Here is a 14,750-nt window from a genome sequence, read left to right as displayed (position 1 = left end):
ACATTCATATACACTGTACCTAATTCTCCACAATGCCCCTCTTTAATGGGTAAAATGTATGAAGTGACACCTACTTGAATGTGTTCGTTGGTCACAGGATGAAATAAAAGAATGGGACCTCCTGAATCTCCCTGAAAAAATTAAAGAAAATTATAAAAAAATTAATTAAAGACAATAGATAAAGTGAGAATCGAATCATATTTCGGGAACTGTATAAGCATTCTGATTCACAATAATTATGTAATTGCCGCTGTGGTGGTCGAGTGGTTATAGTGCCGGACTCGTGATGCGAGGATCCGGGTTTGAACCCCACAGTGGTGGTCGGCTGAAGTTGGTTTTCTGTGGTTCCCAACTTCAAGGCGCAAATGCGAGCCGATCTCCCCGTTAAAAAGTCTCGCCACAGACAGCAACAGTCCTACAACGGTAAATCATTCAACCATAACACTTCACTCATAGTTAGTAAAACTGGGGGCAGATGACAGCACTACACATAACAAGCGTTACACAGAAACAAAATTTACGTCAGGTTGCACTACACGTACACGCAACATTCCCGCATGTACCGATTCGTTGGGGGGTTCCGCGGGGGGGGGGGGGGTGCATGTGTGGTGTAGCAGTAGTAGGTAGGCGCTCGGGGATCCATGATGTTCTTAAGTCAGCCACCTCGTTGGGCAATTTGCCTGTTGTGGCATTGTATTTGTATTTGTAATTAGGATGCTCTACAAACAAAAAAAGTATCATGCAACATCATCAATGCAACTACTCGCATGTCTTGTAGCGATATATTTGCAGGTAAAAATTAGATTGGGGAGGAAAGGCAAGTTGAGAATTTCATTCTCCTTAGAAAGCCTTCACAAGCGATCGCCCAATTGCCACAGGAAATGATAAACTGCCTTATTTCAAGTATGAAATCACGCTGCGAGACCTCTACATATGTAAGAGGGGACCATACCCCCTACTAACCCATCTATTAACCCATTTTTCTGTTTATTCTGCAACCGCTGTTTTATACCTTCCGAATCCAACGAGTGTTACGCACGATCATGCGTGTGTATTACAATTATTCAATGGTTATTTGTTCTGTATTGTATCAATGTATGTATGTACATATCAAATTTCATTAAAATCGGTACAATAGTTCTAGAGATAATCGACCAAGTCTGCAAATTCTCTTAATTTCTTACACCAGTGTATAACATGATCAGTTGACATATAAGTTGGCGAACAAGAAGTGCTAAAACTGTCTTGCCGCGCACATAGAAAACTTGTTTAGCTAGTGATCTCGGTGTGTTGTCACTTAATTTGAGGTGTCCTTTGATTTTTCGTAGCAAGTTCTACAAAAATGTAGTGAAATAAACGCCAATTTCAAATATTATTGTCCAAAACAGAATGCAGAATTTTTCGGTTTTTTCCAAAAATAACGTGATATATCACTAATAAAATTGTCTAGAAACAACGAAAATGGCTTGAGCGGATAGAGTGACATGCGAGTATTCCGAAATGTCCACATTGAGCAAATTGTGACATTTTATAAAACTCATTTTGTAAAACTTTGAAAATGCTACCAATAAGATCATCGGTTGCATTTTCCAGAATGTAACCAATAATCTTGCTGGTGGCATTTATCAAGTTTTATAGTATAATCCCAGCCTAAAAGAATGACATTACAGCATTACACTATAAAAGTTTGCACCATAAAAAGCTGGGGGTTCAGCGAATAGACAAAAGACAAGACAGTTATGGCCTGGATTACACTATAAAAGTTTTGTTAAAGTTCTTTTACAGAGCTTGAAAAATAAAAACAACAACCATTAATCGTGTTGGTCACGTTCGAGGCTCTATCGCTATTACAATTTAAGCACAGTAGTCATAAGGCCACGGACGTGCCGGGAAAACCTACTGGTGTATCAGCCAGGCGAAGCCACACCAAGCCAACCCACCACCCCAGGGAGCCCCTCGCCAACTCTCTCGGCACCCTGCCTCATCCCATTTCCAACCCCACAATAGCCCAGCATCGCCGCCTGGCACCACCAGGACGTTCGCGCCCCCACCCCAACTAAACATTCTCAACCAAGTCCCACAACAGCCTCCACCCGACCACTCAAAATCCCCACATCACGCCCCACGACCGAATACCCCCTCCGCCCCCAGAACCATCCCGCCCCCCTTCTGGAGCTTCATTATGAATCAAAACAGTAAATAGTTACTAACAAAACATATTTACAGAGATCTGGATGCTTCACGACCCACGCCTTTACGGCGCATCTGTGTGTTAGTAGTAACGTCAATTCTCAACAGTTCCTCAGTTATTTATTGCATTGCGTGTAGGACCCTTATGGCCTGTCTACACAGTTATCCGTCTTCTTCACGTACAGGGCCCCGCTGGCCTGACTACAAGGGTATCCAACTTCTCTACTTGTACGGCCATCATCCTAACAATTCCTCGAGGGGAAACCGGTGGGCTTATCGGCCTCTTTTCCCTTATTGGGAAGGCCGAGCTGAATATATTCTTTTCACCTTTCGTTCATCTCAAGGTAAGATCTGAGGGTATGCCGGTGGGCATTTGAGCCTCTTTTCCCAAATAGGGCAGGCTGAGTTACGTAGCTTCTTTTCCCTCCTGTATCAAAGGTCAGAATACTTATTGTTACACTACTATCCTGGAGGGTGTCCGGTAAAGTTAAGTTACCTCTTTTCCCGTTAGGGCCGGCTGGGCCATTCGGCCATCTTTTCCACTCGGACGCAGCAAATACAAAGGCGAACTCTTCGGACGACCAGACGTAAACATCACTCTTCCACGACTCATTCGTGTGAATTCTCACAACGAAGTCCTGATGACGGCTCTCCATTGAAGAGCCGAAACGCGTCGACCATTCGACCAATTAAATTTATTTGTCTTAAAAACGTGGCAATTTTTGTATAAATTAAAATACGATAAATCACAAAAAGCCTCATTACTAAGAGTATTGAAAATGTGGCAAACCATTATAAAGTCATAAACTACTATTATGCATATACATTATACTAAAACAGGATTAAAGAAGAGGCAAACCATTGTAAAGGCATATGCGTATCTGAAACGCATTGCTAGGGAACCACGGAAACCAAAGTAAACGTTCGGAAAGTGATTGTTGAGGCTCAAAAACCATTGATGCCCGACAGTTTTTTGCCCATTTGGGGCATTTGCCCTGCTCTGACGAAATTTTAAAATAGCCTATCGTTCAAGTCGGGTCCCATATGCAAAATTTGGTGACGATCGCTCTAAAATTGTAGATTTGTTTAGAGAACATACACACACACAGAAAAAAATCAATGTTATATACACAGAGTGACCATACGTCCCATATTTCCCGAGACAGTCCCGGTATTTTCTATTTTTCTGGTAGTCCCGACTTTTTGGCAAAAGTGTCCCGGTTTTTCCCGTATTTTACACGAAGCCTACTTGAATTTTTATTCTTTATTGAAGTCAGAGATTGAAATTATTTTTCTACTCATAAATTATTTTACGATAATTACAACTATATGTGTGAATATTAATCTCCCGCATTTGCCTTGAACGTGTGTTTTTCGTGCGATACATTTTAATCCACTGCAATTTGCAGCCTTTCATCATTTCCCGCCATTGTGATTTTTCCGTAATTTCAACAATATTTGGCAACTTTGTTTGGTTTTGGCGTTGTTTTTGGCAATAATTGGCGATGTCCCGCATTTCCCCGTATTTGGAATCTCAATGTCCCGTATTTCTCTCGAGAAAATATGGTCAGCCTATATATACATAGGTTTACTGGGCTTCGTATCTCTAAGCGAACTCAATATTTCGAAAATAGAGAATTTACTTTAATTATATTAAAATCATTGATGTGGTGGAAATTCCCACTTAAAAAATCGGCAATTTTGACATTGATTTCCGTGGGGATCATTCTGTGCCCGTCTTTCAAAGTGATGATGATGGTGATTATGACGTCTATTCAAAAAGCCCCTCTTTGTTTTCGACGAAGAATTTGTTGACTGTTGGCAACACCCCGACCACAGGATTGAGACGCACGTGCACTCCGTTTGATAGACATCTTTCGGCAGGCATCCAAATGTCGTCGTGTATCTTAGTTATATAACTTTAGTTCCTTACATCAGTTGATCGAATTGTAGCTCCTACCGATCAATTAACGTATTTGTACGTCGTTAGAAAGCGTTGCAAACTTCGTAAATTGAAGGCGAGTTCATTTTTCTTTCCCCGATCGAAAATGTGGGGAATTGTGTTAATTTTTGTGGACGAGGTTTCTTCAACACATCCAATTCTGATATACTGCCATCTGTGAGTTAAAAAGTATGCAAACATTTGGTACTGAGTGTGAGAGATTGTTTCGATGAATGTGATAAATCGCTTATTATACATGTGGTTGGGTCGTGTCGCGAAAGTATTAAATAAAAATTAAATCAAAAACATACTCATTGAATCAAATACATTCTGACTCTTGCGTTATCATGGGTGGAGATAGGGGGGGGGGGGCATGGAGTCGCCTGATCTAATGTATATATTATATGAATTGCCATCATCATCATCGCCCCCCCCCCAGACTTCCAAGTCTATCCCCGCCTATGTGCGTTATGTGCCGCTTCTATACTTTATTCAATTATTAAGCATTCAAACATATTTTTTAAGAACATCTTCAATTAAACTCATAAATCAAATGAATTTGGATTCCATTTTGCAATAATGCAATAATGGAATCCTTATGCCGCTGTGGTGGTCGAGTGGTCATAGTGACGAAATTGCATCGCGGGGACCCGGGTTCAAGCCCCCACCGTCACCACAGTGGTGGTCGGCTGAAGTTGGTTTTCTGTGGTTCCCAAATTCGAGACGCAACCGAGAGCTGATCTCCCCTAGGTAAAGTCTTGCCACAGATATCAACAGGCGTACAAATACTCAGTCATTACACTTCATTCACTTCTGAAATATAGATGGCAGCGCTGTAGAATCAGACGCAACACTAGATACGCACTCACACTGTTAGGTACACACACTTCCGGTACAACTCACTACGTAGTAAATTGCCTATGGCAAGAGAATTGGGTTGTGCTCGGTTTGGAAAAAAAAATAGCCTCCCTATAGTGAAGGCAAACGTATGACAAAAAAAACCCCTTTCCTTCAGTTCTTGATCAGTTTCTTTCAGTTGATCAAATGTAAATTTCTTTTTCCGAGAGACTTTCTCAATTGATCCATGGAACGTATTATACAGAATACATCGTAGTTCGTAACATACATTAGACAGTTCCTTTCTAACACCTCACAATTTGGCTGAATAAAAAAAATGCAGGATTTTTACTTAAAGGGGGAAAAAAGTCCCGTTTCAGAAACGAATGGAAAAAAAGTGAAACCGATTTTGAACATTTTGTCGGAAAGAAAAAGAGTTGTTTCGTTTTTTCAATACCCGTTTATAGCATTCGTCTCATTCGACAAAAACCGGATGTATGGTCACCGTACGCGCTAACGCGACTTTTTTCGGATATAGTTGTCATTCGGTTATTGTTAACGGAAACTCCGGGTCCCGATGTCATCACATTCAGGGCCAAATTCACCGACGTGGTTTAAACCTGTAGTTACAATTTTCGGATAAGAGGTCAACATAGATTGGTTAAAACCCTGAATTTAACCAATCTGTGTCGATCTCTTATCAAAAAATTGTGACTATAGCTTAAACCATGTCGGTGAATACCGCCCTAAGCGGCATGGAGTGTTGAATAAAAGCTGATAAAACGATAGGATAATCTCCCAAAAGCCACTCAAAATTTAAAAAAAAACAAAAAAAACTGGCAACAGAGAGAGAGTCACCCACCATCATCCCCTGTCCTAGGGAGCCCCTTGTAGCAAGAAAACTCGTGTGTATTACATACTACATTAATTAAAGAACTAGATTTAAAAGGAAATCAGGTCGGTTCGGCTTAAGGGAGCCAGTCGTACCCTAAAAGTTGCCCCCAAGCAGTGTGAAGGGTAGCATGGATCTTAGATACCCTTCAGAAAGTCGCCAAATGTTGCACCTTGCAATGTTTGTTTATTTTCTCTGTGCATGCCTGCTTCATGGGCGGAGAGACGGGGGGGGGCATTGCAATGGGCGGAGATACTGTGGGGGAGGCACCCCCAGCGTCAAAGGTGGAGTCGGCTGATCTAAATTACATATGTATAAATGAATTGACATCATCATCGTGCTCCCCGAGCAATAATGACCATGCCCCCCCCCCACACGTCCAAGTCTATCCCGCCCATGGCCTGCTCCAACTGGACTATACTGTTTTTTTGTGCTCTGCTAGGGCTTTAAATCTGCTTAGTGAAATAATGCAGCGAAACCTGTCTAAGACGGACACTGTATGGGACGGAAACCTGTCTTAAACGAAATCAAAATATAGTCTGTTCAATGAGCCGCTGTGGTGGTCGAGTGGTCATAGTGACGGACTCGCATCGCGAGGATCCGGGTTCAAACCTCACCGTCGCCGCAGTGGTGCTCGACTGAAGTTGGTTTTCTGCGGTTCCCAACTTCGAGGCGCGAATGCGAGCCCATCTCCCCGTTAAAAAAGTTTCGCAGCAGAGAGCAATAGGCCTACAACGGTATAGTTATTCATTCATTACGAGTTCAGAAAAACACGTAGTTAAAAAAATAGATAGCAGATGGCAGCACTACACATAACAAGCATTACAAAGAAACAAAATTCGCGGAAGGTTCACTATACGTGCACACACATTCCAACATGCGCCAATTCATTAGAAGTTCTGCAGAGGAATATGGATGAGGCGCATGTCTGGTTTAGTTGTAGTCTGTTCAACGATTAGCGCCTTTATACAACGGAAAATTATTTCTAGGGCCCCGTCAGAGCACCATGAGCCCCTGGGCGAAGTGAGGCCCTACCTGGCAAAGTCTCGAAAAACTCAACTACTTTTCATTATTCGAAGGCCCTCTTCTCTTGAGGTCCCCGGACCGTGCCCGGGTGGACCCATGCGTAAAGACGGCACTGATTATTTCAGTCTGTTGACGTTCCGTTTCGTACAGGTTTCACTATTAATAACGGGGGCGTTATAAAAAATTACGTTTTCTTTCTGATTTAATAAAATGCGGTTCAGGTGCATCAAGTGGACAATAATAACGGCTCGAGAAGCTGGGTTCTGCTATTATGCACTGATTCACAAATATTGAAATGTTGTAGTATTTGCATTGCGGTAAGCCGTAGCATTTCTTATTCATTTTTTAAAATTATTATTTATATTCGGGAGGGGGGGGCTGAGGGTTCATGACGAAGCAAAATCACATCTATGGTTATAGCTAGGAACTTCACAACGTTCCCCTAGTCGACGTAATAACACCACCTCCAGATAGGGTGACCATACGTCCCTTATTTCCCGGGACGGTGCCGGTTTTTTCTGTCTTTTTGGCTGTCCCGACTTTTTTTTGCAAAAATGTCCCGGTTTTTCATGTATTTTCAGCGAAGCCAAATTGATTTGTTTTTTCTTCATTTTATCCTTCTCAAACCAGCTATTAAAATTATCTTCCAAACTCAGCAACTACATAACGATAATCACGATTACAAATAAGAATATTCATCTTAAATACGTGGCTTTTTAAATTCACAGCAAATTCCAGGAGCGCTGCATTTCACGCGATTGGCTACTTTTCTGTGATTTTAGCATGATTTGGCGACTTTGCTTACTTTTGACATCAGTTTTTGCGATAATTGGCGATGAACCGCATTTTGGCAGTGTCCCGTATTTTCCTTGAGCAAATATGGTCAGCCAACCCTTATGTCTCATTTGTATATTCGCAAGCACTTATGTAAGCGATTGGGCGAAACGTTTTCTGTACTATTGCACTGTCGAACTTAGTGTCATGGTGCTGCATATTTTGCTCACAGTCGCGTTTCAGCACTGATCCCCTCCCCCTTATTATTGAAGGTGTTAAACTGCTTCTGTTGGGCCGAGGCCTAGCAACTTCGAATCCCGCGGAATTAATTTTTTTCGGTGAATTTTAATTTCGCATTTTCGTGTTTTAATTCGGTAGTATCAGTGTACAGTCCGTTCGATTCCGTGTGGATTATGGGTTATTACACGTGTGTATTAACCTCTTCGAGTACAAACTGTTGGTGTAAATAGAGCATTTTTGAAATTTTCGTGCCATAAATGCCTATTTTAACATAGTTTTAAGTTTATTAGTGAATTTCAGAGGCCATTATACGTAAAACATGGATATTTTGGGCAATCACAACTTCAAAAGAATTGCTGTTTTTTTAAAATTTTTCAACGCTCAGTATTAATATATCATCAGAAGGCCCGCCCCGTCCCCCTCCCAACCCATTTAGGCGCAACCAAGTGATCTGAGACATTGGTGTTGCCATGCATTGACTTTGATTTGACCAGATGTCGTTCGGTGTGAATGATTTTGCTTCAGATGAACGCAGCCCGTGTTAGAAAAGCAGAGGAAAACTAGAATTTTCTTTTTTCTCTCCACGCGTTTTACATAATGTCTCGCTCAGGAGTTGTATGTGTATAGTGGGCCGATGGTTGTCCCAATAGGTTTTTAATTCACGTTAGGGCTCACACAAGGCGGGGTAGCAGCAGAGAGGGTCCCGGGACACCATGTTGTTTTGATTTTTTTTGCACCATAAATTCACTGCAAATAACCGAGGCTATTTATTAAACATGCATATTTAGTATTCGATTAAATTGACAAGAGTCGCCCTCAGGGGTGTGTGACACGTGCGGCCACACAAGGCCCCGTGCTTGAAGAAATCCCGCATGCGTGGTAATACAATAAAAAAAAAAAAAATTTTTTTTTTTACAAAAATAGAACAAAATAGCGCCATATAGCCGCATCTCAAACCCAGTTTTTCCGCGGGTTGAAACTGGGAGTACTGTGCGGGGTGTGGATCCGGCTTAAAAGTTAAGAGAATTTTCCTACTCCTGCACCATCTTCATAGGCAGGGTTTCCGATCCTTGTTACAGTCGTATAGTATATATCGGAGTGTGAAAATGCTTTGAATGTAGGCCTATGTATGAGTGAAGCCGAAAATCTGCTTGTAGTGCCTACACCATAGTTTCCCAACCGTTATTGTTCCATCAGCCCCCCTTCTCCGGAATTTTTTTTCTCCCATCGCCCCCCACCAACGCAATCTAATCCATAGAATCTTATGTTATACCCGTAGCTTCTACCCCCCCCCCCCACCCCGGAGCATTCCATCGCCCACGTTGGGAATCACTGGTCTACGCCGTCTACTGTGCTGTTCAGTGCAGGTCACCCGTGCGTCGACTGTCGGAAACGGGAAATCTGCCTGAACTATGTTCGTATCGTTACGATGGTTTCGGCACTCCAAAAAGCAACGTTCCCTCCAATTTTTCCTGCGCCGATCTGTTGGTCTGTGTGAGTGAAGGCAATCTGTAATATGCACCAATAGTATGTTTAGTCGTTTCGCATGCGCTGAAAGCTTTTTCAACGTGTGAGTAACTTGTTTCTTCTAGGTGACGTAGGAGCTCTGACACGAATAAAACATTGGGGTAAAGGGAGTCTTGAGTTCCCGGGTGTCCTCATATACGACCCGCAAACGGCGTATTCAGAAAGGGTTTGCATTGGATATTCGTGAATTACTGAGGGATTCGGTGAAATCACAAAGTTGCTTGGAGAAAGTGGACTAAGATGACCTGAGGCCCTTAGTTCCGGTGTCTATGAGTGGTGTACTTTCAATTAAATTTAAATTAAAGAAATTCAATTAAATTCAGTAATTAATTCAGAATTAAACTCTTTTTTAATACAAAAATAAATTTTTTAGTAATTTTTTATCGGGCTGCTTTTTATGATGATTGAGGAGGAGTTTGTGTAGCTCCCCTCGTGGTGAAGCTTAGGGGCCGTTCGAGAATTACGTAAGCAAATTTTTGGCCATTTTTGACCCCCTCCCCTGTCAGCAAAAGTAAACAAAACGCTGACACCCCCCCCCCCCCTGTCAGCAAAATTTCGTCATCAGCTGTGCCCCTCTGAATCCTAACGCATATTTGTGGGATCAAAGATTTTTTTCAATTGAAATTTCGGAAAAAACTACCTTTATATGTATTATAATCAATTTCTGTTAATTTCAATGTTATTTGAAGGCCATGAACTCATAATTTATCTTTAATAAATTCATTGCCACCCACCCTCTAAGCCATATAATGATAAATCGCATAAACGCCCGTGGACCAAATATGGCCATGGAGGTTATTTGATGTGGCCTGCCCTCCTCTCAAACCTAATTTTGTAAAAAATAACTAAGCGGCACATTTACAGACCGCTTAAGTGTCCCGTGAAACAATTCCAGAGCATTTAAGCGGCCCGTGGCGCATTTTTCAGAGCACTTAAATTAACCGAGACATATATATTCGTGACACATTTGGAGATCCCTTGAGTGACATGTGACATAGTTTTAGAGCACTTAAGTGGCCCGCAGTGCGGTTTTATATCACTCAAGTCACCCGCAGCACATTCTCAGAGTATTTAAATGATCCGCGACATATAATTACGAATCACTTGAGTGATGCGAGGCACAGTTCCAGAGCACTTAAGCGGCCCGGACACATTTCCAGATAACTTGGATCCGCGAAAAATTTAGAGATCACTAAAGTGGCTCTGTAGGGCACTTATCAATAGGGGGGGGGGGATGTTACTTCAGGTGCCCACAAACTATCGAAAGATTTTTCTCGTTTTTGGTGCACCGAGTTGTTTGAGAAAGGTTCGGCGAAAATTTTTTGGCTTCGGTGGGTGGAGGTTTTCTCTCTTATCTTTTCATTTCCCATGCAAACGGGGCTATTGAGTTGGCGTTGAGGACAAGGTGATGTCTTTTTGAGCAAGTACAGAAAATTCAAAACCCTGTAGATCAGCGCGCATTTCCCGGGCGCGTGCAACAGTGCAGTTGACCAAGTCTATCTATGCATGTTAAATAGTCAGAGGTCAATTCCAAAAAAGTTGGGAACCCATGGTCTAAAAGAAAAACCACAATTCGAGGCATTGAATAGGTGATCATTAATGTCGACAGCTCATTGCGACACCCTTGATAAAGGCTAACACTTGAGACCCACTTGTGGCGTACACTTTGAGTAACATTGCATTATCGGATTGAGAGAATGAAAAAAAAAAAACATGTTGAATTTAGTGAAAACCACGTGACATGTGGACATGTGAGACAAGATGAGCATGTGGCATGAGTTTATGCGTTAAGTTTTCACCTGCCAGAGGATTATCCTTCGGTAATTTTCATCCAAACCCACTTTTCATATATTCCTGAACAAATTTTCATTTATGTAAGTTGGCACGTTTGGCAGCTTATACCAAAAAGCGAAGTGTCCGAGATATAACGTTGAACTGCTTGGTAGCTCTTTTTGTGATGTTTTAATTTTTCTTCCAGGCAAATGAAGATCGTCATCAAATTCTCCAGAAGAAAATTAGCAGTTCTGTGAAAGTGAATAGACCGTTACAGCATCGAGTCAAAGAATAAGATATTGTAGAAGAAAACGACATCTTCTGCTTTCGGTTTCATTCTTTTGATGAACTTTAAAACATCGATATGAATGAGTTATGTGCTGTGGCAACAACCGCAACAGATAATACGGGTGAAAACAAAACCCACTCTGAGAAGAAGCAGCAGTTCGAGTGCGTGATTTGTAATAAGAAGTTTCATGAGAAGAGTAATTTGAACCGTCACATGAAAGTTCATAGCGAAGACAGACCGTATGCGTGTGAGGTTTGCGGCAAAAGCTTCAAGCATAAGGAGAGTTTCACCACTCATAAAAGGCTCCATACTGGAGAAAAGCCATATGAATGTAAATTATGTGGCAAAAAGTTTTCGGACATGTCCAATTTGATTAATCACAAAAGAGTCCACAGTAAAGATAAGCCTTATGGGTGTGACGTATGCGATAAAAAGTTCGCGGCAAACACTTTATTACGCTTGCACAAAAGAGTTCACACCGGAGAAAAACCGTTTGAGTGCGATTTGTGTGGCAAGAGATTTGGGTTTTCGTGCACTTTAACAATTCACAAAAGACGGCACGCGGGAGAAACGCCGTATGAGTGTGAATTTTGTGGCAAGAAGTTTTCGGACGTGTCAAACTTAATTCACCACAGAAAAGTTCACACCAAAGAAAAGCCATATGAGTGTGACTTATGTGATAAGAAGTTTTCGACAAACAGTGGTGCAGGTAAGCATAGAAGAGTTCACACTGGAGAGAAACCATATGAATGTGATGTGTGTAGTAAAAGATTTGCGGCATCGCGAACTTTGAATGTTCATAAAAAAGTTCACACTGGAGAGAAGCCACATGAGTGCGACGCTTGTGGTAAAAGATTTAGACAAAAGATAGGTTTAGAAAATCACAAAAGAGTACATTCTGGAGAAAGACCATACGAATGTGAGTTTTGTGGTAAAAGATTTACAGAACACTCTGGTTTGAAGCGTCACAAAAAAGTGCACACTCGAGAAAAACCGCACAAATGCGATACTTGTGATAAAACATTCGCGGAAAAACAACAGCTAGATAATCACAGAATGGTCCACACTGGTGAAAAACCACACGAGTGTGAATTTTGTGGTAAAACTTTTAGCACCAAATCTAGTTTGAATGGTCATAAAAAAATCCATACGAGTGTAACTAGTGGTGAAAAACCATATGAGTGTGGGATTTGTGCTAAGAGATTTGCACGTATGTCTGGTCTCAACAGACACAAAAAGGTTCATGCTATAGAAAAGCCGCACGAGTGTGAGTTTTGCGGGAAGAAATTTTCGTTCAGCTGTGTATTAAAAAACCACAGAAGAGTCCACACCGGGGAAAAGCCGTATAAGTGCGAGTTATGCTCTAAAAGGTTTTCATTTTATTGCGTTTTGAAAACTCACAAAAGAATCCACACGGGAGAACGACCGCATGAATGTGAGGTTTGCGGTAAGACGTTTTACGATATGTCTCATATAATTAGACACAGGAGAATACATACTGGAGAAAAACCCTATGAGTGTGACCATTGCGGTAGGAGATTCACATCTAAATCTGATTTAAACAGTCACGGAAAGATGCACACAGGAGAAAATCCATTCGAGTGCGAGTTTTGCCACAAGACGTTTCGTCGTAACTCCTCATTGAAATACCACGAAAGGAGTCATGGTGAAAAAAACTCACATGAATGTGCAGTTCGCAACCAACGTTTTAAGGAGAATAGTTCATCCTAGAGAAAAGCCCCATGCTTGTGAAGTTTGCGGTGAAACTTCCCCTTGCAAGTCTGATTCAGGTACAGGTAGACACGCAAAATTCCACACCAATGAAAATTCATACGAGTGTGACATTTGCAGAGAAAAGTTTTCGGAAAGCTCGAGTTTCAAGGACCAAAAAAAAATCCACTCCATAGAAATGCCATATGCGTGTGAAAATTGCGGGAAATCGTTTTCAGTTAGCTCTAGCTTGAAAACACACATGATGATACACTGGCTTGAGAATGCCCACGAATGATTTTGTTTATTGTAAAAAGTTAGTTTCTAACTTATGTCGATTCTGAAGGAATCGTTGAACATATTTTTTGATGCAATAAATTTTGCTACGCCGAATAGTTTCCATTGCTTCGTTTGGGACGCATGGGCTCACTCAGGCCTCACAAAAATCAGATCTGGAAATTTTCGAGAGTAATTTTCCAGAGCCTCTGGGGAAAAAATCAGTTGGCTTGGGGCCCAATGATATTCTTAAGACGGTCCTGTCTACAAACGCTCTCATCTAACAAAGTTTCTTTCTAACAAAGTTTTTCCAAGTTCAAACATGCTACAGCAGCATTTCTCAACCTATGGTCCGCGGAGATGGTGTAGGTGGTCCGCAGGCAATTCAATTCTAACTTTACTAACTAACTCAATTAACTTTTTCAATTCTCCCAGCAATTGAAAGAAACCCGAGCAGCACCGGGTATTATAACTAGTAAGTTATAAAAACGCTGTTTATTAACGAAAAATTTAGTGAACATTATAAATTTAAAAAAACGTCATTGAAAAAACGTATGTATAAAAATATATAAAAAGAAATTCAGAACAACTAAAAATACAGAAATGCTCCGTAATACGCAAGTGGTCCGTCGAATTGTTTCAGACATTTTACCGGTCCTTGGGTTCAGAAAAGTTGAGAAAACACTGTTCTACAGTATTTATATACAAAATAACCCTTAGGTAAAAAGTTTCTTCTCAAAAAATTAGTCTGCGACGTACCACAATTTCTAAGATTTCTGAACAGCAAGCTGCAAGTTTCATGAAGTGATGTTACTCAAGTAACATAAGCTAGTAAGTAGCAGTATTTCATAATGGTAACGAATTCCTTTCAGTGTCCGTGGCTGAAGAATAAAAAGTCGAGTTGGCTTCAGTGAAAATACGTCAAAAATCGGGGCATTTTTTTTGCAAAAAAAGTTTGGGACGACCTATGCTGACCATATTTCCTCGAGAGAAATACGGGAAATTGGGATTCCAAATACGGGAAAATACTGGACATCGCCAATTATCGCCAAAACTGAACAAAGTTGCTAAATATTTCTGAAATTACAGGGAAAAACAATATGGCGGGAAATGCAAATTGCAGTGGATTAAAATGAATTCCACGACATAAAACGTTCACCAAGGCAAATGTGGGAGAATAATGTTCTTATTTGTAGTCGTAACTATCATAATATAATTTGTGTTAAAAAATAATTTCGATCTTTGACTTCAATAAAGAATAAAAATTCAAGTAG

At 41.1% G+C, this 14,750-nt stretch overlaps 1 protein-coding gene across 1 annotated transcript; it reads left to right on the top strand.

The window, feature by feature from the left end:
• Positions 1 to 4,073: 4,073 nt before the first annotated feature.
• Positions 4,074 to 13,221, top strand: LOC149065073 (uncharacterized). Its single transcript, XM_089254282.1, has 2 exons — positions 4,074 to 4,208; positions 11,407 to 13,221. The coding sequence occupies exon 2, from the start codon at positions 11,566 to 11,568 to the stop codon at positions 13,219 to 13,221; it is 1,656 nt and encodes a 551-aa protein (XP_089110408.1). The 5' UTR covers positions 4,074 to 4,208; positions 11,407 to 11,565.
• Positions 13,222 to 14,750: the final 1,529 nt, after the last annotated feature.

Source organism: Pholcus phalangioides, unplaced genomic scaffold (assembly GCF_987345545.1).
Source record: "Pholcus phalangioides strain wild (caught in Gottingen) unplaced genomic scaffold, Ppha-v1.0 ptg000041l_1, whole genome shotgun sequence".
In the NCBI taxonomy this organism is placed as follows: domain Eukaryota; kingdom Metazoa; phylum Arthropoda; class Arachnida; order Araneae; family Pholcidae; genus Pholcus; species Pholcus phalangioides.
The sequence above is the reverse complement of the archived record's forward strand: the minus strand, read 5'-3'. Positions and strand labels throughout refer to the sequence as shown.